The sequence below is a fragment of the Triticum aestivum genome, chromosome 5D (assembly GCF_018294505.1).
Source record: "Triticum aestivum cultivar Chinese Spring chromosome 5D, IWGSC CS RefSeq v2.1, whole genome shotgun sequence".
In the NCBI taxonomy this organism is placed as follows: Eukaryota; Viridiplantae; Streptophyta; class Magnoliopsida; order Poales; family Poaceae; genus Triticum; species Triticum aestivum.
The window spans coordinates 492,162,887-492,190,154 of record NC_057808.1 but is presented as its reverse complement, the minus strand read 5'-3'; the positions used below and the strand labels follow the sequence as shown (position 1 = coordinate 492,190,154).

Here is a 27,268-nt window from a genome sequence, read left to right as displayed (position 1 = left end):
GAAATAATGACACTGCAAGTTCCTTTCTACCTTTGGGGAACTCTACTTTTAATACACAATGACCCAAAGAATTCTGCCACATTAGACGCCTTCCACTGTACTTGCTCAAATAGAACTCTTTAAATATATCCTGTCAAAGAGAAGGGTTAAAAAACAGACTTCAAATTTGCTGCGACCATGTCAAGTCAGCCCAGACTAACCTGATAGACATTGAGTTCATGTGGGAGCTTCACATCCATCGGTGGATATGTCGGCCAGTAGCTGCAATTCAACAGATTTATCAGAACCGCATATATATGATCAAGACAACATCAATGATTGCATGTTAGTATGCTCCGCAAATGCTAACACTAATCCATTGCATTCAGATACCAGCTACATGCTCTTCTTATAATAAAGCCCGTACAAGTAACAGTTTCAGACTTCAGACTTTAGACAACTGTCATATCAATGGAATGTACTTCTTAGAACGCATGTAAATGTCAGGGCAAAGGTTACTTACCCTGTTGTAAGCACATGTACACTCATTTCAATGCCAGTTGGAAGCTTTGTCCTTGCCTGAGATGATTGCTTGAAAGAATCATTTATTTCTTTGGATAATTCAATGTCCTGTGAACCAAATTGGGATATGAAGAAATTATTATATATAGTATAAATGGGTATAGTATATAAGCAAGCATCAGAAGAAGACAGGATAAAAGAGATTCATCAGTGACAAAAACTACGCTACCTTGAACATTCCTTCCAGTTTGTTGGTAAATTGACTTCCGCACTCAGTTTTAAGCTGCAAACAGCAACATGTTGCTCAAATATATCATTATAATTTGGATCACATGTAAAATAGTAGCTTAACCCTCAGAAAAGAAATTATTACCTTTGTAATCATTGATTTCTCAGCATCTATTGATGCGCTCTTTCCCAGCAGCAACCTCTTAGCTAGATCCTTCTTGTAGAATGCCTCAAATACATCTTTTCCCTGTCCATGATGAAAATACACTGCTTTTATTTACACTACAGAATAAAGGGTACATTTAGGTTTGTTACATTTAATTCTCAGTTAACAGTTCTGTGCAGTGAGTATCACATTATGTACTAGTAGTTTTAGGGCCTTAGCTTCTCTTACTAGCTCTGTAATGTACGTTATGGGCCATCTGGGAATTTGGCCTAGCATCACCCTGCCTGGGAAGGCCCAGTTATATCGCCTTTGAGGGTAGGGCTTAAACTCATTTAGGTATCGATTTGTACATGTTGCATCTTAGATATCTGAGCTCCTAGCTCATCAGACCGCAGCCTAGTTAAGCTATGTTCTGAAGACACGTGTGTCAAAAGAAACTGGGATGATCTCTACATTTTTCCTCAATTGATATGAATTTGCTTTTAGTCAGGCTCAGCCCAACCAGTTCCATGGATATAATTGCATCAAATTGCTCAAAGACTTACTTGTATAAATCGGAACAGAACCAAAACTTTGTCGAGTATTCCCTCCAATTCTTCTTCTGAAGTACCTTTATTTCCAGCTCGAAGTTTCTCATCGAGAAACTTTGCAATCAATTCAGCCGGTCGATTCTGTTGTTAGGGGACAAGCTGTCAGCCTTAATCTTTTGAAAAGAAAACATAGGAGATGGAAATTATAAATACACTAATTTGGGTACTCGAGCGTCAAGACCAACATACAATTTTACCCAGTTAACAATGTGATGAAAGAACATGCGCATCAAAATGCATCACATAAAATCCAGAATCATGCTTTATGCCTATCAAATCTCACGACTGACTGAAAAAGCGTGCTGTACAAGACTAAAAGTATGACCCATATTGTAAATTAAGCAATTGTAGGATTTAGCAAGCCCCAAAAGAGAAGATATGACAGGAAAGACAGCACACGAACATTGTGACACTGCATTCAAGAACAGATACCCCATGGAGCTCCATTTTTCCTTCTACAAACTGCTGCAGTGTGGTAGAGCATTGTATGTGTAACAATACTCCCGTCTAAAAAAATTTTACTAACACATCACTATATCCATAATTTATCCGTAATAATATATATTAGCAAAATTAGAATGATATGGAAGCATCTTTTTTCAAGACGAATGAAATACCATTATTTCCATATGGGTTATTACATATTTTGCATACATTAACCTACCAACGTTTCAAATGCTTGACAGTGGATAACAACCAATATCTGGTGACAGGGTTACTGAGCACGATTCTTGATGACAGTCTTTTGACTCTATGCTACAACTCCCTCCTGTCACAGATTTTTTATGCTTGATGTTTGAGATACACTTTTACCATCAAATTTTTATCAGTATTTTACTACTGTGAAAATTGAATACATATATAAGAAAACATTATTTATTGCAAATTTCATCGAACAATTTCCATACAAGTACCCAGCTGATAACATTATTGGTTGTTATCTGGTGACAGGGTTACTGAGCACGATTCTTGATGACAGTCCTTTGACTCTATGCTACTACTCCCTCCTGTCACAGATTTTTTATGCTTGATGTTTGAGATACAATTTTACCATCAAATTTTTATCAGTATTTTACTACTGTGAAAATTGAAGACATATATAAGAAAACATTATTTATTGCAAATTTAATCGAACAATTTCCATACAAGTACTCAGCTGTATAGTAATAGATGAGAGAGAAGAAAATGCTGACCACAATTTCCCATGATGATTGGAAAGAGTAATAAATATTTGACCAACAAACAATAAAAATAGAAGAAAAAGAACTATCACATCAAACTATATGCATGACAAGATATCCACTTAGTACTCAACAAAAAGAAATACATATAATGAAGCAGAATGGTAAAATCTGGCCCACCTGGCGTAGATTGATAAGATGCTCGAATGACTCCTTTATAGTATTGGAGAAAGCCTCATTTTTGGCAAAACTTTCTTCCAATATTTTATCAAGGGATGCCTTAAATTCCAGAAGAAAGGGAACCAAATCCTTGTCTTTCTCTTCATCCATGATAATGCCCTGGCCTGTGCCCCGGATATATAAACTAAGTGCTTGCTTTAGCATCTCAATGGCATCAACCCTCTGAAAAAGGGTGTACATCCTCGACAGGTCCGTTACACGATTTGCTTCCATAAGCACTGTAAATCCCTGCGACCCCACACATAAACACCGAGAAACACAAAAAGATTCATAAGTGGAGAAGCAGCTAAAATAGATTAGTTGCATAATAAAAATAATACTGAGAAAGTGAACATCCTTATTGGTTTATCGGTCTTATTATCAATGTTCAAGAAAGCGGTAAGCGTAAGCGGAGCGGAAGGCCACAGCTTAGAGCAATGTCTGCTTAAGCGCAGCTTAACCGGGATTAAGCGTTTTTTTAATTGGCCAGATTTTGGCTGTTTTTGAATAATATGCACAAGAAAACAGGAAATATAGCACATGGGTAACTGAAAATCTGAAATAGCATATAAGGTTGAGATTCAGTGGTTTACACACCACAACAAATAGCCAAATAACACATAAGGATAAGGTTCAGTGGTTCACACAGCAAGCATAAATGCATAATATTGTCTTAGAGCATATAAGATAAATGGCAGCTGCAGGCAAGCAGCAGCAGCAGCAGCAGCCAAACAGCAGCCCCAGCCCAGCCCATGTAGTAGTTCAGATCCAGTTCGGGCATGAGAAGGAAGAATGCATGGAGCTGAGTTGGATGCAGAACAGGAGCAGCTGCCACTGGAGCTCTCTTCTCCCCCCTCCCCTTCTAACCCAGTAAACCCTAGCGGAACAGGCCAGTATTGGGCCAAGCCTTTATACCCAACTTTTACCTCCAGCCCGTGGCCCATTTCTCGCTTTTTGAACGCTTAAGCGCGCTCAGCGACCGCTTAGCCAGCGCTCAGCGCTAAAGCGGCCGCTAAATCCCGCTTTTTTTCGCTTAACGCTAAAACTTCCGCCTAGGGCAGAAGCGAAGCGTTTAGCTGTCGCTTAGCGCTTAAGCGCGCTTAAGCGGCGCCTAAAAACGCTTTCTTGAACATTGCTTATTATAGCCAACAAGAATACTGTTCTACCATGCTTGTTCAGGCTACTTGCCACAAAAAAGATCTTGCGATTCTAAAAGCAGATGCCCACCTTCTCAATAATTGCGGATGTGTGTCGCTGTAGCAATTGTTTTTCTGTAGTTGCTATAAGTGGCTTCCTCGTGTTAGCTTCCAAATACAGAATGCACCTATCATGTTCTTCTTGCAACCTTGACTGCATTAACTCACATGCAATGCCATCAGTTGCAAGCTATACCTGACTTTCATGGTTCAGTATGAACAAAGTACATGGAGAAAAAAAGAAACCAATCATTACCTCCGCATGCCTTAGATAATCTGGAATATCAGACTGCTGCAAATATTTGACACCTTCAGTAGCATAAAACTCAGAGGTACATTCAAGGAAAGGCTTTTCGAATGTCTCAGAATACATTCCAAGATCAGTAAACATCTTCAGAAGATGACTAAGTAATGTCTTATCTATTGCTTCACCAAGCCTGATCAGGAAAGAATAATCTTTGAATAAACAGTTTTCCAAGGAAACATAAAATAAATTGATATGAAATTTTAATTGCAGTGATCCTTCATGTTCACAATCCCCATTACATATAATAGAATAATGGATTTCAACACAGATTCTATGACCGGGAAAGAGAAGACAATTACATTCCTGCACAGGCTGGTATTTTTGATGAGCATGCATATAACAGATGCTGTGAAAAAAATCCAAGTGAATCAAAACATGAAAACGAGACAAGACATAATACATTAAGTCCATATTTAGCCTTTACCCATTGGTATTAAGATGAATTTGGATCACAATAAAAAACGTATAGGCCACACATTTGTTAATCTGAAATTTTCCCGTATTGTATGCATCATTGAGCATTTGTGTTTTTTCACTTGCATTAGTAGCAGTGTGAACCATGATACAAATCATTCGCCCGATCCGCATTTTTCACAGAATAGATATTCCAATCAAAGGGGTGATAGTAGGATTTAATGATCACACAAAGGATTGTTGCTTACGATTCATCAAAAAAAATTACTACACAATCATATGGTAAGTGAGGATATGATAATATATTTTTAAGTCGACTATAGTTGAAGTTAAGTTAATCAGAACGAATCAAATATAAGATGAATCCTACTTCGGATATGTACGCTGGCAACATTGCGGATTTATTTGAAAGCAATAGACATCTGGTTATATAAGAGAACCTATGCCAGGTGTAGGTCACTAGTAGTTCATCTCCAAACATGTACACCCCCCCCCCCCCCCCCTCCCTGTCACCAGATTTGTATATAGCACAAGAGCTTGCAACAGAAGAGTAGGCATACCTCTCGCTCTCAATCAATCTTAAAAGACCAGTGACGGTTTTGTGTTCAATCTCCGGAGACAATGATATATGCTTGCGGAACAGCTGCAACCCCATATCCCACACTGAACAAAGATTTGCAACATTCTTGACATATTTTACATCAAGAAGTAAAGCGATACCACGGATAATCAACATCTGATCGCAAAAATCTTGCCATGTTCTTTGCACCAACGACAAAAATACAACCAGATCTGGACTTTGACCCACTAATGCTGAGATTTTTGCTGATATATGTATTTCGCATTCTTTCTTGACTCGCTCGTATAGATTTGCCCCTAGCTTGTGTAGACAGAGATCACCAGCAGCCTATTGTGAAGAAAAAAATCCAGGCTTAATAATTAACATGGGAGCATCAGACCTTATGGGGTAGACAAGGAATAACCTGATAAAGTTTCTCAACATCGCAAGAAAGCTTCTGCTTGAGAAATATGGCTGTAATGGCATCCTTCAAAATTGCCCAAGTATCTTCCTCAAAGTTTTTGGGCAATTTTGGCTGACCTATACATGAAAAGCAGATGGATGATATAACATACTCCCTCCGCTCCAAAGTATGAGGTGTGCTGATTTTTTCAAGTCAAGCTTTCTTATCTTTGACCAAGTTTATAGAAAAAATATCAACATCTACAATACCAAATAAATAAATTAAAGGACAGAACCAGTGCTAGAAGCTCCCACACCAATACCAAATAAATAGAATATGAAAAATTATTTCATGATGGATGTAATGATACTGATTTGATATTATAGATATTGAATTTATTTTCTTCCTATTATCTTGGCCAAACGTATAAATGTTTGACTATTAGAAAAATAATACAGTTTATTATTTTGGGAGGGGGGGGGGGTAAACAAAACAGAAAAGTATTGCATCGGGAAGCCTAATTCAGACTACAACTTTAAATATGTGACATTTATATGAACTAAGGTTGCAGAAAGAGCCCCGACAGCCCGTTGTCTGAGAAAGAACGTGAAAAATAACAGAGATTGAAGATTGAAGAACCACTAAAATCCATGGTGGAGAATACTGGACAGAAAGAAGGTTGAAAGTTGCTTAGGCAGTGTTAAGTTTTATTTCAATGCACAGAAAGAAGACACGATGTTTCTTGAGAATACTGGAGATGCCAGGAATAGCTACCGATGAACACTGGCAGTCATGCCCACTAATGTTAAAGCGAGTGTCAGCGTTGCACGTACAATCTAGCTAGAAAGCCAGCTGACATAGCATGATACAACCAAGCAGGCAACAACCAGCCACACTCTCTCTTCAAATGCATCAAGAACAACATAAGAGACACATCTACTGCAGCAAATCGTTGCCATACATTCACATCCAGTAAGAATCAAATATAAACAATCACTGCATATTTCACATGACATAGACATGTGCAGAGCCCCTCTAGTATGGTACTGGCTCGCAGGATTTAAGTTCTCCCAGCAACCACCATTTCCCCAAAAGCACTGTACAGATCTAGCTAATTTCACTGGTGCAGGCAAGGAGATACATAGGCACGCCGATTAGGGAAAATCAATACTGACTAGTAAAGTTACAACTTAGAGGTCCGTTTGTGGGGAACAACTGAGAGACACCGCCAGTCTCTTGCTACTACAGGAATTTAAACTCAAGTAGGCTCGCAAAGTAAAATGGATGTAGTTAGTCAGCAAGTGAACTCAACAACAGAAATAACAGGATACTCCTCAATTGGCACTACAAATCTACAATCCCATGGACGATACCCTACTGAACGAATCCAGGAGGGGAGAGAGGGGGTACCTATTTTGATGCGGAGGGGCTTGCGGGTGGCGGCGGTGGCAGGAGGCTGCGGGAGCGTGGCCTTCTTCCGGAAGAGGTTGGCCGTGCCACCCCCTGGGGCCGACGCGTTGGGAGCGCGGAGCTCGTCCTGGTCGGCGAGCAGCATATCCACATCCTCCTCGCCGTTGGTGCGGCCACCGCCCCTGACGGCGGCGGCGGCGGCCGGGTCGAGGTGGAGCCCGCTCTTCTCGGTGGGCCCGGCGGAGGAGGAGGAGGAGGCGGGGAGCTTGGCCTTCTTCATGTGCGGCGGCGCGGGGGAGGCGGGGGAGGGCGAGGAGGAGGAGAAGGGCCGCTTGGGGGCGGAGGCGTGGGGGTGAGACATGAATCAGATGCCCAAGGGCATCGCGCGGCGGCGGCGGCAACGGCGGGCGGTGGAGGGATGCGGTGGCCGCCGCGAGGGTTTTGGGGGCCGGGCCGACGGGGAGGGGTGGGGGAGGGGAGCTGAGACTAGAGAACGGCGAGGGAGAGGGAGATCGGGTTGGGGAGGGGAGGGGAGGAGGGTTTCGCTCGACTACCTTTCCATTTTTCTTTCTTTTCGGAAGTTTTTTGAGGGGGCTGGGATGGGAGGCTGGACCGCCGGACGGGACGGCTGGAGTGTGCGCGCTTACATGTGGGTCTGGAGTCTCCCACGCCACCCAGCAGAAACAAATAAGAAAGATGATTGCAATAGGGCTGAAAATTCATGATTAATCGTTTGAAAAGAATGAGTGTGCCTCAAAGTTACATGTTTTCGTTGATAAATATAGGATGGTTCTCATGCTCACAACCCTCTATCAACATTGTAGAATTGTGGATTTGTCTTCTTTATTGGCCCTGTTTGGATACTCTAACTCAGTTAGAGGTTGGAGTTAGATTCTAACCCTGAACTAACCGTGAACTAACTCTAGCCAAAGAGGTGTTTGGATGGCTGGGTTAGATGGAGCGGGGATATGGCGAGGCGCCTTCACGGGCGGTGCGAGAGGGAGGGAGGGAGAGGACGAGAAGCTTCGAGGAAGTGGGAAGGAATCTGCTGTGGGGAAAGCGAGAAAAAAACATGTTTTTAGTGATCCCGAGAAGAACTAACCCAAATAAGCACCTCTCGGGTGGGTTAGATTTTTTGTTTGGGTTAGATGCATCTAACCCAAACTAACCCTCCTGTTTGGATATTTTTGGGTTAGTTGAGTCCAAACTAACTCAAACTAACTCTAACCCATGGATCCAAACAGGGCCATTTTCTCATCACCCAGTTTAAAAACTTGTGAACTTCTTGTAAGTTTTCCTCTATCACTTGTGTGAACTTCCCTAAGAAGGGGGTGTATATAATATGTAATTTCTGGGATTCAACATTACATGAAAGACCTATAAGACTTTTTCGACTTTTTCTTCTGAATCTGCATACGCAACTTGTGTATCTTTATCCATTTTTTGTATGCTTGGTTACTTACCTTAAGTGTATGCTATCATCGTTGTATTATGTTTGGTTTGGATTTGTCATGACTCATGCAGAAGTGTGATCTCTTAGGCTTCATTGCTATAATGATCCATATTTGAGTCCAATTCAAAACCCGAGAAAACACATGGAATGTGAAGTGGAAAATCAAACATCCAAACATTATTGCCCCGTGCCATCCAATTCAAGAATGTGTGCGGGAGAAGGAGCTAAGAGGAGGAGGAAGATGACAAGGAAGGAGGAAGGGGTTGAAAATGAATGTAACCCCTAAGTGTGGTTTTGGTAATCAAGACAATCTCTATGGACTAATGATTTATTTGGGATATATCTGAAGGGATTCCATATGTGGTGCCTTAAGAACATTTGATGGGTTCAAGGATAAATGCCATAAAGATACAAATATACTCCGAGCTATGGTGTTGAATGAAAATCCTATGGAGCATCGAGTACATTGAATTTATATGAAGAAAATGCTCCATTGGCAATGCTTGAAGGTTTTGGATGGATTTGGGAATAATGTAATAAAAATTCCTAGTTATATGCTTCCGAAGAAAAAGCCACTATTATGCTCCATGGTATCCTTCTCTGGATACCCTGAAGCTCAGAGATCTAAGACTCCAGGACTCATGGGGTTTAGATGGTTTTTGCCTCTGGACACCCCAAAGCTCCAGGCTCTTGACCCCTGGGTCCTTGGGGTTACCCGTGGTCGGCTCTGGATGGGCCGGAGCTTGGGTATGGCCTCTAAGGCCTCCAGGTCTCCTGTCTAGTGATGATACTATTTGGTATTTGGAGATCTCTATTGGAGCCATCAAGTTGAGTTCAGTGTCTAAACCAACCATGTTGAGATGGGGTTCATTGGGGGGTCTAAAAGGTTGACACGCTTGATCTTATATGGATCAAGGACTTGAGAGAGCAATTAAAGAGAAGATTTCAAGTTATGGTTTAAAGACAAGATCATTGTGAGCTCATGTGGTGGGTTTTGGTTGATCAAGTCTTGAAGCAAGCAACTGAAGTGAAGAATTCAATGTGCCTCTCAAGAGGTTGTGATGGAGCATTTAGAAGAGCAAGTGATGACTAACATGATATTCATGGTGAAACTTGATATGGCCATGAAAGATTGTTTGGTGATCTAGAATTGAAGCAATAAAGTGAAATAAAGAGTTAATTTGTGGCTTTCAAGAAACCAAGATGGATCATGAAAATGTGTTGGTTGCCAAGATTAAGCTCAAGGATTGTACACTAGATGGTTAACACACAAGCGCGAAGAATATATCGTGTGTGATCAAGTGATCTAGTGGTATTTATGAACTAATCTGTGTCGTGTGTTTGGTATGTCTATGTAGGTTAGGTGTTTCTCATGGGCTTGCTTCAACATAATTTTATTAAGTAACCTATGCGAAGATGACATTAAGTGGTGATCATGGTAGTCAAGTTTGAGAAGTGCACGTTCACGATAAGCATCCTGATATTATATGCATGAGCTTGCGGTCCACGTGGTGATAATGAACATATGAATACGTGCTTAAGTCAAGGCTTTCCTATTGCAATATGGGGAAGCAAATTAAGAATCTTCACCAAGTACGTGATCATGGTAAAGAAAAGAAATCCAAATCAAGGCAAGCATAAATGTTATCAAGAAGCTCAAGTGGAATGCACACTGGAAAGGGTGTAACTTAGCTAGGTTTTCTTAGTTTTGTTGGTCTCACGGTGCTTAGTGGGAGGCCAGATTATAGGATTGGTAGTCGTACTATTAAGAGGGACTATCGGGGCAAGTAGCTTGATCACATTATATGTAGAGTGCTCAAACCTTTTGCATATTTTACATCCTCCTTTTTGGTTGATCTTGGGTGGTTCTCTATGCGAAGGCCTTGGGCTTGTCAATAGATTATAAATGAGCCCAAGATCATCAAAATCGGAGTTTGACCAAGTTATGCATGTTTCACTTTTATTGTTGTGAGTCGTCCTTGACTTATACCACACAAGTCAGCAAGCTTAACGGCTCTAAGAAAATTGGATCAGACCCCCGTGTCACTCACCTGAGCGGCATGGGCCGTGACTAGCTCCTCCGCTGCCGGCTCTATCTACCCTCCTCCCTTGTCGTCACTAGAGGAGGCCGCCGACTGAAGGTCGCGTGGTGGACGATGGCGGCGAGGCTTTGATACATCTCCAACGTATCTATAATTTTTGATTGTTCCATGTTGATCCAGCCGCGAGTCCAAGTGCAACGAAACTTCGCGGAGATTTTTTATGGACCAGAAGACACATAATGGGCCCTGGCTGTGCCTGCGGGGTGCTCCGAGGAGAGCACAACCCACCAGGGCGCGCCAGGAGGCCCAGGCGCGCCCTCGTGGGTTGTGCCCACCTCGGGTGCCTCCCGGACCGCCTCTTTGCTCTACAAACACCCCAATATTCCCAAAACCCTAGGGGAGTCGACGAAATGTTGATCCAGCCGCCGCAGAGTCCAGAACCACAAGATCCAATCTAGACACCATCTCGGATGGGGTTCACCACCTCCATTGGTGCCTCTCCGATGATGCGTGAGTAGTTCTTTGTAGACCTTCGGTCCGTAGTTAGTAGCTAGATGGCTTTCTCTCTCTCGCTGAATTCTCAATACAATGGTCTCTTGGAGGTCCATATAATGTAACTCTTTTGCGGTGTGTTTGTTGGGATCTGATGAACTTTGAGTTTATGATCAGTTATATCCTTTTATATCCATGAAAGTATTTGAGTTTCTTTGATCTCTTTTATGCATGTTCTCTTATAGCCTCGTAACTCTTCTCCGATATTTGGGTTTTGTTTGGCCAACTTGATCTATTTATCTTGCAATGGGAAGAGATGCTTTGTAGTGGGTTCGATCTTACGGTGCTTGATCCCAGTGACAGAAGGGGAACCGACACGTATGTATCATTGCTAGTAAGGATAAAACGATGGGGTCTATCTCTACATAGATAGATCTTGTCTACATCATGTCATCGTTCTTATTGCATTACTTCGTTTTTGCATGAACTTAATACACTAGATGCATGCTGGATAGCGGTCGATGTGTGGAGTAATAGTAGTAGATGCAAGCAGGAGCCGGTCTACTAATTTTGGACGTGATGCCTATGTAATGATCATTGCCTGGATATCGTCATGATTATTTGAAGTTCTATCAATTGCCCAATAGTAATTTGTTTACCCACCGTTTGCTATTTTTCTCGAGAGAAGCCACTAGTGAAACCTACGGCCCCCGGGTCTCTTTCTCATATATTTGCCTTTGCGATCTACTTTTCCTTTGCATTTATTTTCAGGTCTATTAAACCAAAAATACAAAAATACCTTGTTGCGTTTTATTCTCATTTATTTTATTTGGCGTTCGATCTATCAATCTACTACAATTTCCTCATGTCCGTTTGCCCATCTTGGGGTGCCGCTACCCGAAAGGGATTGACAACCCCTTTTACACGTCGGGTTGCGAGGATTTGTTATCTGTGTGCAGGGGTTGTTTACGTTGTGTTGCTTGGTTCTCCTACTGGTTCGATAACCTTGGTTTCTTCACTGAGGGAAATACCTACCGTCGCTGCGCTGCATCATCCCTTCCTCTTTGGGGAAATACCGACGTAGTCCTAGCCGACATCAAAAGGAATTTCTGGCGCCATTGCCGGGGAGGATCTTCAACATATACCAGGTTCCTAATCACAAATCTCATCTCCTCGCAATTTACATTATTTTCCATTTGCCTCACATTTTCCTCTCCCCCACTTCACAAAAAATTGCCATTTTATTCGCCCCTCTTTTTCCGTTCGCCGTTTTTCTTGCCGGATCTGTTTTTGAGTGCAATCTTGTTGTGTAGTCATCATGACTCAAGAGAACACCAAGTTGTGTGATTTCTCAAATACCAACAACAATGATTTTATTGGCACTCCGATTGCTCCTCCCGCCACTAGTGCGAAGTCTTGTGATATTAATACTGCTTTGCTGAATCTTGTTATGAAAGATCAATTTTCCGGTACTCCTAATGAGGATGCCGCATCCCATCTTAATACCTTCGTGGAATTATGCGATATGCAAAAGAAAAAAGATGTGGACAATGATGTGGTGAAGATGAAATTATGGTTCTCTTCTTTGCCTCGCAATAGTATCGATTCTTGGAATAAGTGCAAAGATGCTTTTATCCTAAGTATTTTCCGCCCGCAAAAATTATTTCCCTTAGAACCCAGATCATGAATTTCAAGCAACTTGAACATGAGCATGTTGCACAATCTTGGGAAAGAATGAAAATGATGCTAAGGAATTGCCCAACTCATTAACTTTTGTTTCTCGTAATCTTTTAGATTCCGCCGCGGGTGGTACTTTTATGGAAATTACTTTGGGTGAAGCCACCAAATTGCTTGATAATATCATGGTAAATTATGCACAATGGCATACCGAAAGGGCTCCTACTAGTAAAAAAGTTAATTCGGTTGAAGAAATTTCTTCTTTGAGTGAAAAAGTTGATGCTCTTATGAAATTGGTTGCTAGTAAAGGTGCTCCTATTGATTTTAATGATATGCCTTTGTCTACTTTGATTGAGCAAAATAGTGATGCCATAGATGTGAATTTTATCTCTCGAAATAATTTCAATAACAATGCTTATAGAGGTAATTTTAATCCTAGGCCTTTTTCCTAGTAATTCCTCTAATAATTATGGTAATTCCTATGGAAATCAACCTTACAATAATAATAGGAACACCTCTGATCTTGAGAATAATATTAAAGAATTTATTAACACGCAAAAAGTTTTCAACACTACCATGGAAGAAAAGTTGAATAAGATTGATGATTTGTCTAGAAGTGTTGATAGAATTTCGCATGATGTGGAAAATCTCAAGATGAAAATTTATGTGCCTAAGGTTGATGAATCAATTAAAGCTCTTTATGTTTCTATGGATGAAAGTAAGAAAAGAACCGCTATGCTTAGAGCTAAAAGAGAATTTTTAGAAAAAGCGTTTTCTAGTGATTACTTTCGCAAAAGTGATGAAGATCTTAAAATGATTGGTGTTTCTTCTATTGATTCCTTGTTTAGTAAAGTTAGGATTGATGAAAAAAGGACTGGAGAAGAGTCAAATTTAGTTAGAAGGCGTCCCGATGATTCGGAGGGTGAAAATCTTGTTGAGAAAATTGATAGAAGTAGGTTTGGAGAGGTCAAAACTTTAACTAGTGATGTGCCCACTTTTTTGGATTACAAAGACTTTAATTATGATAGTTGCTCTTTGATTGATTGTATTTCGTTGTTGCAATCCATGTTAAATTCACCTCATGCCTATGACAAAATAAAGCTTTTACTAAACATATTGTTGATACTTTTGAAGAAAAATTGGAATTAGAAGTTTCAATTCCTAGAAAATTGCATGATGAATGGGAACCTACTATCAAAGTCAAGATTAAAAATTATGAGTGTTTTGCTTTGTGTGACTTGGGTGCTAGTGTTTCTACAATTCCGAAATCTTTATGTGATGTGCTTGGTCTTACCGATATTGAATCGTGTTCTTTGAATTTGCACTTAGCGGATTCCACTATTAAAAAGCCTATGGGAAGAATTAATGATGTTCTTATTCTTGCAAATATAAATTATGTGCCCATAGATCTTATTGTTCTTGATATTGATTGCAATCCGTCTTGTCCTATTATTCCTGGTAGACCGTTTCTACGCACTATCAGTGCCGTGATTGATATGAAAGAAGGCAATATTAAGTTCCAATTTCCTTTGAGGAAGGGTATGGAACACTTCCCTATAACAAGAATTAGGCCACCATATGAATCAATCATGAGGGCATCTTATGGATCTCGAACCAAAGATGACAATACTTAGATCCTTGCTTTATGCCTAGCTAAGGGCGTAAAACTATAGCGCTTGTTGGGAGGCAACCCAATGAATAAAATTTATTTTTGCTTTTTGCTTTCTGTTCTTGTGTATTTGCACAATTATGCTACTGTTATGATTGTGTTTTTTGTGTTTTAATTAGTGTTTGTGCCAAGTAGAGCCTTTAGGATCTTCTTGGGTGATAGTTTTTTGATCTTGCTGAAAAACAGAAACTTATGCACTCACGAAAATAATTTTCATAAAGCACATAAAAGTGCTTTTGCCCTGATTCTTTTTGCAGAAGATTAATATACAAATTACCCAGGTCATCCTAATTTTTTAGAATTTTTGGAGTTCCAGAAGTATTCGAAATAGTCAGATTGCTACAGACTGTTCTGTTTTGACAGATTCTGTTTTCTTTGCATTGTGTGCTTGTTTTGATGGCTCTATGGTTTTCTTTGATGAGTTTTTGCCATAGAAAAGTTGGAATAAAGTAGATATAATGCAAAAACAAAATATGAATCGGTCTGATACAGTACTTATCATAGTGGTTTGCTTTCTTATACTAATGGATCTCACGAAGGTTTTGTTGAGTTTTGTGTGATTGAAGTTTTCAATTTTTGGGTTATCTTACGATGGATGAAGGAAGGATAAAAGAGCCTAAGCTTGGGGATGCCCCGGCATCCCAAGCTATTATCCAAAAATGAGCAACCAACTAAGCTTGGGGATGCCCCCGAGTGGCATCCCCTTGATACGTCTCCGTCGTATCTACTTTTCCAAACACTTTTGCCCTTGTTTTGGACTCTAACTTGCATGATTTGAATGGAACTAACCCGGACTGACGCTGTTTTTAGCAGAATTGCCATGGTGTTATTTATGTGCAGAAACAAAAGTTCTCGGAATGACCTAAAACTTCACGGAGCTTATTTTTGGAAATAATGAAAAATATTGGCGAAAGAATCAAGGTCAAGGGGCCCACACCCTGGGCACGAGGGTGGGGGCGCGCCCTACCCCCTGGGTGCGCCCCCTGCCTCGTGGGCCCCCTGGAGCTCCACCGAACTCAACTCCAACTCCATATATTCGTGTTCGGGGAGAAAACAAATCGGGGAGAAGGATTCATCGCGTTTTGCGATACGGAGCCACCGCCAAGCCCTAAAACCTCTCGGGAGGGCTGATCGAGTCCGTTCGGGGCTCCGGAGAGGGGAATCCGTCGCCGTCGTCATCATAAACCATCCTCCATCACCAATTTCATGATGCTCACTGTCGTGCGTGAGTAATTCCATCGGAGGCTTGCTGGAAGGTGATGGGTTGGATGAGATTTATCATGTAATCGAGTCAGTTTTGTTAGGGTTTGACCCCTAGTATCCACTATGTTCTGAGATTGATGTTGCTATGACTTTGCTATGCTTAATGCTTGTCACTAGGGCCCGAGTGCCATGATTTCAGATCTGAACCTATTATGTTTTCAAGAATATATGTGAGTTCTTGATCCTATCTTGCAAGTCTATAGTCACCTACTATGTGTTATGATCCGGCAACCCCGAAGTGACAATAATCGGGACCACTCCCGGTGATGACCATAGTTTGAGGAGTTCATGTATTCACTATGTGTTAATGCTTTGGTCCGGTACTCTATTAAAAGGAGGCCTTAATATCCCTTAGTTTCCATTAGGACCCCGCTGCCATAGGAGGGTAGGACAAAAGATGCCATGCAAGTTCTTTTCCATAAGCATGTATGACTATATTCGGAATACATGCCTACATTACATTGATGAATTGGAGCTAGTTTTGTGTCACCCTATGTTATGATTGTTACATGATGAACCGCATCCGGCATAATTCTCCATCACCGATCCAATGCATACGAGCTTTTCATATATTGTTCTTCGCTTATTTACTTTTCCATTGCTACTATTACAATCACTACAAAACCCAAAAATATTACTTTGCTATCGTTACCGTTACTTCCATACTACTTTGCTACTAAATACTTTGCTGCAGATACTAAGTTATCCAGGTGTGGCTGAATTGACAACTCAGTTGCTAATACTTGAGAATATTCTTTGGCTCCCCTTGTGTCGAATCAATAAATTTGGGTTGAATACTCTACCCTCGAAAACTGTTGCGATCCCCTATACTTGTGGGTTATCAAGACTATTTTCTGGCGCCGTTGCCGGGGAGCATAGCTCTATTCTTTGAGTCACTTGAGATTTATATCTGCTGGTCACTATGAGGAACTTGAAAGACGAGAAAACTAAAATTTATCCCTCAACTACGAGGGGAGGTAAGGAACTGCCATCTAGCTCTGCACTTGATTCACCTTCTGTTTTGAGTAAGCTTGCGACACCTAGACCTGCTTCTGCTATTAATTCTGATATGTCGCATGTTATTGATGATGCCACTTCTGCTATGCATGATACTTATGATGAAACTACTTCTATGCTTGATACTATTGTGCCACTTGGTGAATTTCTTGATGAACAACTTGCTAGGGCTAGAGAGAATGAAATTATTGAAACTGATAATATTGATGAAAGTGATGATGAAGATTCTCCCAATAAATATGAATTGCCTGTTGTGCCTGAGGGCTATGTTATGGATGAAGAAACTGCTAGAGACTTTCTTGCTTGCAATGATAGGAGTGATCTCAAGAAATTATTAGCTAAGCTTAAACAAAAAACTCTGAATGCTAGAATGAAATATGATCCTGCCTATGCTACTTCACCTATCTTTGTTACTGATAAGGATTATGAATTCTCTATTAATCCTGATATAATTACTTTGGTTGAATCTGATCCTTTCTATGGCTATGAATCTGAAACTGTTGTGGCACATCTTACTAAATTGAATGATATAGCCATCCTGTTCACTAATGATGAGAAATCTCGCTACTTTTATATCCTTAAAATATTTCCGTTTTCATTAAAGGGTGATGCTAAGATATGGTTTAATTCTCTTGATCCTGGTTGTGTGCGTAGTCCCCAGGATATGATTTATTACTTCTCTGCTAAATATTTCCCCGCTCATAAGAAACAAGCTGCTTTAAGGGAAATATATAATTTTGTGCAAATTGAAGAAGAGAGTCTCCCACAAGCTTGGGGGAGGCTTCTCCAATTACTTAATGGTTTGCCTGATCATCCTCTCAAGAAAAATGAAATACTTGATATCTTTTATAATGGACTAACCGATGCTTCCAGAGACCACCTGGATAGTTGTGTTGGTTCTGTTTTCAGGGAAAGAACACCGGATGAAGCTGAAATTCTATTGAATAATTTGTTGACTAATGAAAATAATTGGACGCTTCCTGAGCCTATTCCTAAACCAACTCCGAAGAAGAGGGGTGTTCTATTTCTCAGTCCTGAAGATATGCAAGAGGCAAAGAAATCTATGAAAGAAAAAGGTATTAAAGCTGAAGATGTTAAGAATTTACCTCCTACTGAAGAAATACATGGTCTTAATTTACCGCCAATTGAAGAAATATATGATCTTAATTCATCACCTATTGAAGAAACACATGGTCTTGATAACCCGACACAGGTAATAAAGGTAAATTCTCTCTATAGATTTGATGAAGGTGATATTCCCCGTTATAAGTCTGCTAGCCAATGCTTAGATGAGTTTGACAATTTTATTGTTAAACAAGAAAATTTTAATGCTTATTTTGGTAGACAATTAAAACAAAATTCCGATATGCTTGAACACTTGGGTGATTATATGTCTAGAGTTAAAGGTGAACTTAAACTCATTAGTAAACATGCTTCTATGGTTACCACTCAAGTTGAACAAGTACTTAAAGCTCAGAATGATTTGCTCAATGAATTGAATAGTAAGAATAATGATTATGTTGTTAGAGTGGCTACTAGAACCGGTAAAATGACTCAGGAACCTTTGTATCCTGAAGGCCATCCTAAGAGAATTGAGCAAGATTCTCAGAGAAATAATGTAGATGCACCTAGTCCTTCTAAGAGGAAGAAAAAGAAAAATGATAGGACTTTGCATGCTTCTAGTGAACCTATTGCTGACACACCTGAGAATCCCAATGATATTTCTATTTCTGATGCTGAAACACAATCTGGTAATGAACATGAACCTAGTGATAATATTAATAATGATGTTCATGATGATGCTCCACCTAGAAATGATAATGATGTAGAAATTGAACCTGCTGTTGATCTTGATAACCCACAATCAAAGAATCAACGTTATGATAAGAGAGACTTTGTCGCTAGGAAACATGGTAAAGAAAGAGAACCATGGGTTCAGAAACCCATGCCCTTTCCTCCCAAACCATCCAAGAAAAAGGATGATGAGGATTTCAAGCGCTTTGCTGAAATGATTAGACCTATCTTTTTGTGTATGCGATTAACTGATATGCTCAAAATGAATCCTTATGCTAAGTATATGAAACAAATTGTTAATAATAAAATAAATATATCGGAAGCTGAGATTTCCACCATGCTTGCTAATTACACTTTTAAGGGTGGAATACCTAAGAAACTAGGAGATCCAGGAGTACCAACTATACCATGCTCCATTAAAAGAAACTATGTTAAAACTGCTTTATGTGATCTTGGAGTCGGTGTTAGTGTTATGCCTCTCTCTTTATATCGTAGACTTGACTTGAATAAGTTGACACCTACTGAAATATCTTTGCAAATGGCTGATAAATCAACTGCTATACCTGTCGGTATTTGTGAGGATGTGCCTGTTGTGGTTGCAAATGTTACTATTTTAACGGACTTTGTTATCCTTGATATTCCCGAGGATGATAGTATGTCTATTATTCTTGGAAGACCCTTTTTGAATACTGCAGGGGCTGTTATTGATTGCAACAAAGGCAATGTCACTTTTCATGTTAATGGTAATGAGCATACGGTACACTTTCCGAGGAAACAACCTCAAGTTCATAGTATCAACTCCATTGGAAAATTTCCATCGATTATTTTTGGAGGTTTTGAATTTCCTCTTCCTACTGTCAAAAAGAGATATGATATTCTTATTATTGGGGATGTGCATATCCCCGTTGAGGTAACATAGTGTTATTCGAAATTTCTCCGGTTTCATGTTACTCGAAATGAGTTTGTTAACAAGACCTGATCAACCGCTTGTTAGTGGATTCCTTTTGATGAGCATGAGATGGATGAAGTTAGAAGGCACAACCTTCTGTACTCTCTCTCTACTTTCTGTTATTTAGTTGAAATAAAGTAAAAATAGTATTTTTCTGTCTGTTTTCTGAATTATCCATGCAATATAAAAATACCCCGAAAATAAAAGTTCTCCAAATGCCCTGAAATTGAAATATGATTTTTTCTGGAATATTTGAGAATATCTGGCACTGAGAACACAGCAGGGGGAGCAAGCACCTGGGCACGAGGGTCCAGGGCGCGCCCACCCCCTGGGCGCGCCCCCTGCCTCGTGGGCCCACGGTGGCTCCCCTCCACTTATTCCTGCACCCACACACTCCTTCTTCCTCCCAAAAAATCACCATCCAGCTCAAGCACGAGTTCTAGCTCATTTTGCTGCGATTTTTGATCTCCTTGCTCAAAGCACCTCTCACAAAAACTGCTTTGGGGGATTGTTCCTTGGTATGTGACTCCTCCATTGGTCCAATTAGTTTTTGTTTTTGTGCTTTATTCATTGCAAATTTGTGCTGCCTAGGTGACCATGTTCTTGAGCTTGCATGTCAAATTTATATGGTTCCAAGTAGTTCTAATGCATGATATAGTCTCTAGGCACTTGTAGGAGTAGTTGCTATCAATTTTGTTGAGCTTGGTTCACTTTTATTTGAAGTTACTAAAAATTTCAGAAATTTTCAGAAAATGATGAAGAGATTTTTGAGGGGCTCATCGAGCCGAAGCTCGAAGGAAAAGCAAAGTGAAGAAGAGGAGAGACCCAAATATAATCTGCCTCGCACCACGGAGGTTCGGCCGTGTGAATGGCCTTGTGATGATTTCTTGAGAGCAGCCGGGATTTATGATGATTTTTATGAGTTGGCTGAGAATGCAGGCCTCACCAACTTCCTCCGCGACCAACGCGAACAGTATCTCTTACTCACCAATACCTTTGTGCAAAATTTTCATTTCCATTCTAGGAGGTCACCACCTTCGGTGGATTTTTATTTATATGATGAGTATAAGGAGATGACCCTTCGTGAATTCTGTAGAGTTTGCAAGTTACCTTTTCCTGGCATCATAGAGGAACCACATAGTAACGATGTGGAGGGGTTTATTGATACAATTTCAGTAGGGGAAACGAGGAAAGTTTCCGATGCACGAATCACTAGCATACATTTTCCTGTTCTACGTTACTTTGCTATATTTGCTAGTAGATGCTTAATTGGTCGCGGAAACTGTGGAAACTTGAGTGTCCCTGATATTATTATTTTGTTCCATGCCTTGTTTTGCGATGACACATATAGTATGGGCGCTATTGTTGCAAGACGGTTAAATCTTAACCGTACTAAGGGCCCCATCTTGGGAGGAATCTTTGCCTCGCGCCTCGCTGCATATTATAACATACCTATTAGGCACTATGAGAAAGAAGAAAAATTGCTGCCTACTATTTTTCTAGATTATAAGAGTATGGTAGCGCATGATTTTATCGTTAAGAATAGGGAAAGGGAGCTTAAATATAAACTGTTATTTGATAAAAATCACCCTGAGACTATTACCTTGCCTGCTCCTTCCTTGTTTGATTTGTCTGCAGGAAAGTATCTTCTTCCGCTGGCGGCCATCCACGCCTACCGGAACCCTACATCAGCTACAGAGCCAGAGCCGGAACCACAATTTGATCCTCCACGACAGTCTAATTATCAGTGGGATCCGGAGGTGATTGCCAACCAGTGGAAATTCGAGGCTTCTTCTTAGTACAACCCAACTACAACTATGGATATCCGCCAGGCCAGCCGTGGCAATAGACCAACTTAGGCCAAAAGCCTAAGCTTGGGGGAGTACGTACTTCTCACCTACATTACATTTATGTTCACACACTCATTGCTAGTTGTCGGTGTTCATACTCTTTCATTGTAATACCCATGCTAGTTTATTTTCCTTTTTATGCTTTCTTCTTGTGTGTTTGAAAAACCTTAAGAAAACCAAAAAAATTAGTTGTAGCTTTTAGCTAGCTTACTTTTCATGTTGTAGTAGTAATAATTAAAAGAAAACCCAAAAAGATTTCCTGTTCTTCTTTTGCTTGTTGGGAGCTTTCCCGTGTAAATAGTTTTATTTCTTTTCTTTGGGGGTCGATAGGAGAAGACCATGATTAAATTGTTGAAGTGGCTCTTATATACTTTATTATTGATTTAACCAAGAGCCCATATTGCCTTGTCTTCTCCTGTTTATTGAATGCTCGCAGATTCCAGCTTAGTCCAATGCATGTGCACTCTTATTATTACTCACATCATTCGGTCGTGCAAGTGAAAGGCAATAATGATGATATATGATGAATTGATTGAGATGAGAAAAGCTGGTATGAACTCAACCTCTCTTGTTTTTGTAAGTATGATTAGTTCATCGTTCTTGATTCAGCCTATTATGAATAAACATGTTTGCAATGACAATTAGAGATCATCGTTGCTTATGCCATGCTTAATTAGATAGGAGCTTATAATGGTTTACCTTGCGTGCCAACATGCTATTAAAATGGTTGTGATGTGGTATGATAGGGTGGTATCCTCCTTTGAATGATTTAAGTGACTTGACTTGGCACATGTTCACGCATGTAGTTGAACAAATCAACATAGCCTTCACGATATTTATGTTCATGGTGGATTTGAAGGAAATATGCCCTAGAGGCAATAATAAAGTTATTATTTATTTCCTTATATCATGATAAATGTTTATTATTCATGCTAGAATTGTATTAACCGGAAACATAATACTTGTGTGAATACATAGACAAACAGAGTGTCACTAGTATGCCTCTACTTGACTAGCTCGTTGATCAAAGATGGTTATGTTTCCTAGCCATTGACATGAGTTGTCATTTGATTAACGGGATCACATCATTAGAAGAATGATGTGATTGACCTGACCCATTCCGTTAGCTTAGCACTCGATCGTTTAGTATGTCGCTATTGCTTTCTTCATGACTTATACATGTTCCTATGACTATGAGATTATGCAACTCCCGTTTACCGGAGGAACACTTTGTGTGCTACCAAACGTCACAACGTAACTGGGTGATTATAAAGGTGCTCTACAGGTGTCTCCGAAGGTACTTGTTGGGTTGGCGTATTTCGAGATTAGGATTTGTCACTCCGATTGTCGGAGAGGTATCTCTGGGCCCTCTCGGTAATGCACATCACTTAAGCCTTGCAAGCATTGCAACTAATGAGTTTGTTGCGAGATGATGTATTACGGAACGAGTAAAGAGACTTGCCGGTAACGAGATTGAACTAGGTATTGAGATACCGACGATCGAATCTCGGGCAAGTAACATACCGATGACAAAGGGAACAACGTATGTTGTTATGCGGTCTGACCGATAAAGATCTTCGTAGAATATGTGGGAGCCAATATGAGCATCCAGGTTCCGCTATTGGTTATTGACCGGAGACGTGTCTCGGTCATGTCTACATAGTTCTCGAACCCGTAGGGTCCGCACGCTTAACGTTTCGATGACAGTTATATTATGAGTTTATATGTTTTGATGTACCGAAGGTTGTTCGGAGTCCCGGATGTGATCACGGACATGACGAGGAGTCTCGAAATGGTCGAGACATAAAGATTGATATATTGGAAGCCTATGTTTGGATATCGGAAGTGTTCCGGGTGAAATCGGGATTTTACCGGAGTACCGGGAGGTTACCGGAACCCCCCGGCAACATAATGGGCCTTAGTGGGCCTAGGTGGAAGAGAGGAGAGGCGGCTAGGGCTGGGCCGCGCGCCCCTCCCCCTAGTCCGAATAGGACAAGGAGAAGGGGGCGGCGCCCCCCTTCCTTCTTCTCCCTCTCCTCTTTCCCCCCTCCCAAGTCCTAATCCAACTAGGAAAAGGGGGGAGTCCTACTCCCGGTGGGAGTAGGACTCCTCCTGGCGCGCCCCAAGGCTGGCCGCACCTCCCCCCTTTGATCCTTTATATACGGGGGCAGGGGGGCACCCCATAGACACAACAATTGATCATTGATCTCTTAGCCGTGTGCGGTGCCCCCCTCCACCATATTACACCTCGATAATATCATAGCGGTGCTTAGGCGAAGCCCTGCGTCGGTAGAACATCATCATCGTCACCACGCCGTCATGCTGACGAAACTCTCCCTCAACACTCGGCTGGATCGGAGTTCGAGGGACGTCATCGAGCTGAACGTGTGCTGAACTCGGAGGTGCCGTACGTTCGGTACTTGATCGGTCGGATCGTGAAGACGTACGACTACATCAACCGCGTTGTGTTAACGCTTCCGCTTTCGGTCTACGAGGGTACGTGGACAACACTCTCCCCTCTCGTTGCTATGCATCACCATGATCTTGCGTGTGCGTAGGAATTTTTTTGAAATTACTACGTTCCCCAACAGTGGTATCCGAGCCTGGTTTTATGCGTAGATGTCATATGCACGAGTAGAACACAAGTGAGTTGTGGGCGATATAAGTCATACTGCTTACCAGCATGTCATACTTTGGTTCGGCGGTATTGTTGGATGAAGCGGCCCGGACCGACATTACGCGTACGCTTACGCGAGACTGGTTCTTCCGACGTGCTTTGCACAGAGGTGGCTGGCGGGTGTCAGTTTCTCCAACTTTAGTTGAACCGAGTGTGGCTACGCCCGGTCCTTGCGAAGGTTAAAACAGCACCAACTTGACAAACTATCGTTGTGGTTTTGATGCGTAGGTAAGAACGGTTCTTGCTAAGCCCGTAGCAGCCACGTAAAACTTGCAACAACAAAGTAGAGGACGTCTAACTTGTTTTTGCAGGGCATGTTGTGATGTGATATGGTCAAGACATGATGCTAAATTTTATTGTATGAGATGATCATGTTTTGTAACCGAGTTATCGGCAACTGGCAGGAGCCATATGGTTGTCGCTTTATTGTATGCAATGCAATCGCCCTGTAATGCTTTACTTTATCACTAAGCGGTAGCGATAGTCGTAGAAGCATAAGATTGGCGAGACGACAACGATGCTACGATGGAGATCAAGGTGTCGCGCCGGTGACGATGATGATCATGACGGTGCTTCGGAGATGGAGATCACAAGCACAAGATGATGATGGCCATATCATATCACTTATATTGATTGCATGTGATGTTTATCTTTTTATGCATCTTATCTTGCTTTGATTGACGGTAGCATTATAAGATGATCCCTCACTAAATTATCAAAGTATAAGTGTTCTCCCTGAGTATGCACCGTTGCGAAAGTTCTTCGTGCTGAGACACCACGTGATGATCGGGTGTGATAGGCTCTACGTTCAAATACAACGGGTGCAAAACAGTTGCACACGCGGAATACTCAGGTTAAACTTGACGAGCCTAGCATATAACAGATATGGCCTCGGAACACGGAGACCGAAAGGTCGAGCGTGAATCATATAGTAGATATGATCAACATAGTGATGTTCACCGTTGAAACTACTCCATCTCACGTGATGATCGGACATGGTTTAGTTGATATGGATCACGTGATCACTTAGAGGATTAGAGGGATGTCTATCTAAGTGGGAGTTCTTAAGTAATATGATTAATTGAACTTGAATTTATCATGAACTTAGTACCTGATAGTATCTTGCTTGTCTATGTTGATTGTAGATAGATGGCCCGTGCTGTTGTTCCGTTGAATTTTAATGCGTTCCTTGAGAAAGCAAAGTTGAAAGATGATGGTAGCAATTACACGGACTGGGTCCGTAACTTGAGGATTATCCTCATTGCTGCACAGAAGAATTACGTCCTGGAAGCACCGCTGGGTGCCAGGCCTGCTGCAGGAGCAACACCAGATGTTATGAACGTCTGGCAGAGCAAAGCTGATGACTACTCGATAGTTCAGTGTGCCATGCTTTACGGCTTAGAACCGGGTCTTCAACGACGTTTTGAACGTCATGGAGCATATGAGATGTTCCAGGAGTTGAAGTTAATATTTCAAGCAAATGCCCGGATTGAGAGATATGAAGTCTCCAATAAATTCTACAGCTGTAAGATGGAAGAGAATAGTTCTGTCAGTGAGCATATACTCAAAATGTCTGGGTATAACAATCACTTGATTCAACTGGGAGTTAATCTTCCGGATGATAGCGTCATTGACAGAATTCTTCAATCACTGCCACCAAGCTACAAGAGCTTCGTGATGAACTATAACATGCAAGGGATGGATAAGACGATTCCCGAGCTCTTCGCAATGCTAAAGGCTGCGGAGGTAGAAATCAAAAAGGAGCATCAAGTGTTGATGGTCAATAAGACCACTAGTTTCAAGAAAAAGGGCAAAGGGAAGAAGAAGGGGAACTTCAAGAAGAACAGCAAGCAAGTTGCTGTTCAGGAGAAGAAACCCAAGTCTGGACCTAAGCCTGAGACTGAGTGCTTCTACTGCAAGCAGACTGGTCACTGGAAGCGGAACTGCCCCAAGTATTTGGCGGATAAGAAGGATGGCAAGGTGAACAAAGGTATATGTGATATACATGTTATTGATGTGTACCTTACTAATGCTCGCAGTAGCACCTGGGTATTTGATACTGGTTCTGTTGCTAATATTTGCAACTCGAAACAGGGGCTACGGATTAAGCGAAGATTGGCTAAGGACGAGGTGACGATGCGCGTGGGAAATGGTTCCAAAGTCGATGTGATCGCGGTCGGCACGCTACCTCTACATCTACCTTCGGGATTAGTTTTAGACCTAAATAATTGTTATTTGGTGCCAGCGTTAAGCATGAACATTATATCTGGATCTTGTTTGATGCGAGACGGTTATTCATTTAAATCAGAGAATAATGGTTGTTCTATTTATATGAGTAATATCTTTTATGGTCATGCACCCTTGAAGAGTGGTCTATTTTTGTTGAATCTCGATAGTAGTGATACACATATTCATAATATTGAAGCCAAAAGATGCAGAGTTGATAATGATAGTGCAACTTATTTGTGGCACTGCCGTTTAGGTCATATCGGTGTAAAGCGCATGAAGAAACTCCATACTGATGGACTTTTGGAACCACTTGATTATGAATCACTTGGTACTTGCGAACCGTGCCTCATGGGCAAGATGACTAAAACACCGTTCTCCGGAACTATGGAGAGAGCAACAGATTTGTTGGAAATCATACATACAGATGTATGTGGTCCGATGAATATTGAGGCTCGTGGCGGATATCGTTATTTTCTCACCTTCACAGATGATTTGAGCAGATATGGGTATATCTACTTAATGAAACATAAGTCTGAAACATTTGAAAAGTTCAAAGAATTTCAGAGTGAAGTTGAAAATCATCGTAACAAGAAAATAAAATTTCTACGATCCGATCGTGGAGGAGAATATTTGAGTTATGAGTTTGGTCTTCATTTGAAACAATGCGGAATAGTTTCTCAACTCACGCCACCCGGAACACCATAGCATAATGGTGTGTCCGAACGTCGGAATCGTACTTTACTAGATATGGTGCGATCTATGATGTCTCTTACTGATTTACCGCTATCGTTTTGGGGTTATGCTTTAGAGACGGCTGCATTCACGTTAAATAGGGCACCATCGAAATCCGTTGAGACGACGCCTTATGAACTGTGGTTTGGCAAGAAACCAAAGTTGTCGTTTCTTAAAGTTTGGGGTTGTGATGCTTATGTGAAAAAACTTCAACCTGATAAGCTTGAACGCAAATCGGAGAAATGTGTCT

General features: G+C 41.1%; 1 protein-coding gene across 1 annotated transcript in view; it reads right to left on the bottom strand.

The window, feature by feature from the left end:
- Nucleotides 1–7,688, bottom strand: part of LOC123123113 (cullin-4) — a 9,231-nt gene extending 1,543 nt beyond the window's left edge. The window contains exons 1-12 of the mRNA XM_044543558.1: nucleotides 7,175–7,688; nucleotides 5,786–5,901; nucleotides 5,363–5,709; nucleotides 4,338–4,518; nucleotides 4,113–4,235; nucleotides 2,847–3,134; nucleotides 1,441–1,566; nucleotides 875–976; nucleotides 731–784; nucleotides 503–609; nucleotides 201–261; nucleotides 1–130 (exon numbers count right to left, since the gene is read on the bottom strand). Coding sequence (XP_044399493.1) covers nucleotides 1–130; nucleotides 201–261; nucleotides 503–609; nucleotides 731–784; nucleotides 875–976; nucleotides 1,441–1,566; nucleotides 2,847–3,134; nucleotides 4,113–4,235; nucleotides 4,338–4,518; nucleotides 5,363–5,709; nucleotides 5,786–5,901; nucleotides 7,175–7,535 — 1,996 coding nt within the window. The 5' untranslated portion in view covers nucleotides 7,536–7,688. The remainder of the gene's footprint in view (nucleotides 131–200; nucleotides 262–502; nucleotides 610–730; nucleotides 785–874; nucleotides 977–1,440; nucleotides 1,567–2,846; nucleotides 3,135–4,112; nucleotides 4,236–4,337; nucleotides 4,519–5,362; nucleotides 5,710–5,785; nucleotides 5,902–7,174) is intronic.
- Between the last annotated feature and the right edge of the window lie 19,580 nt (nucleotides 7,689–27,268).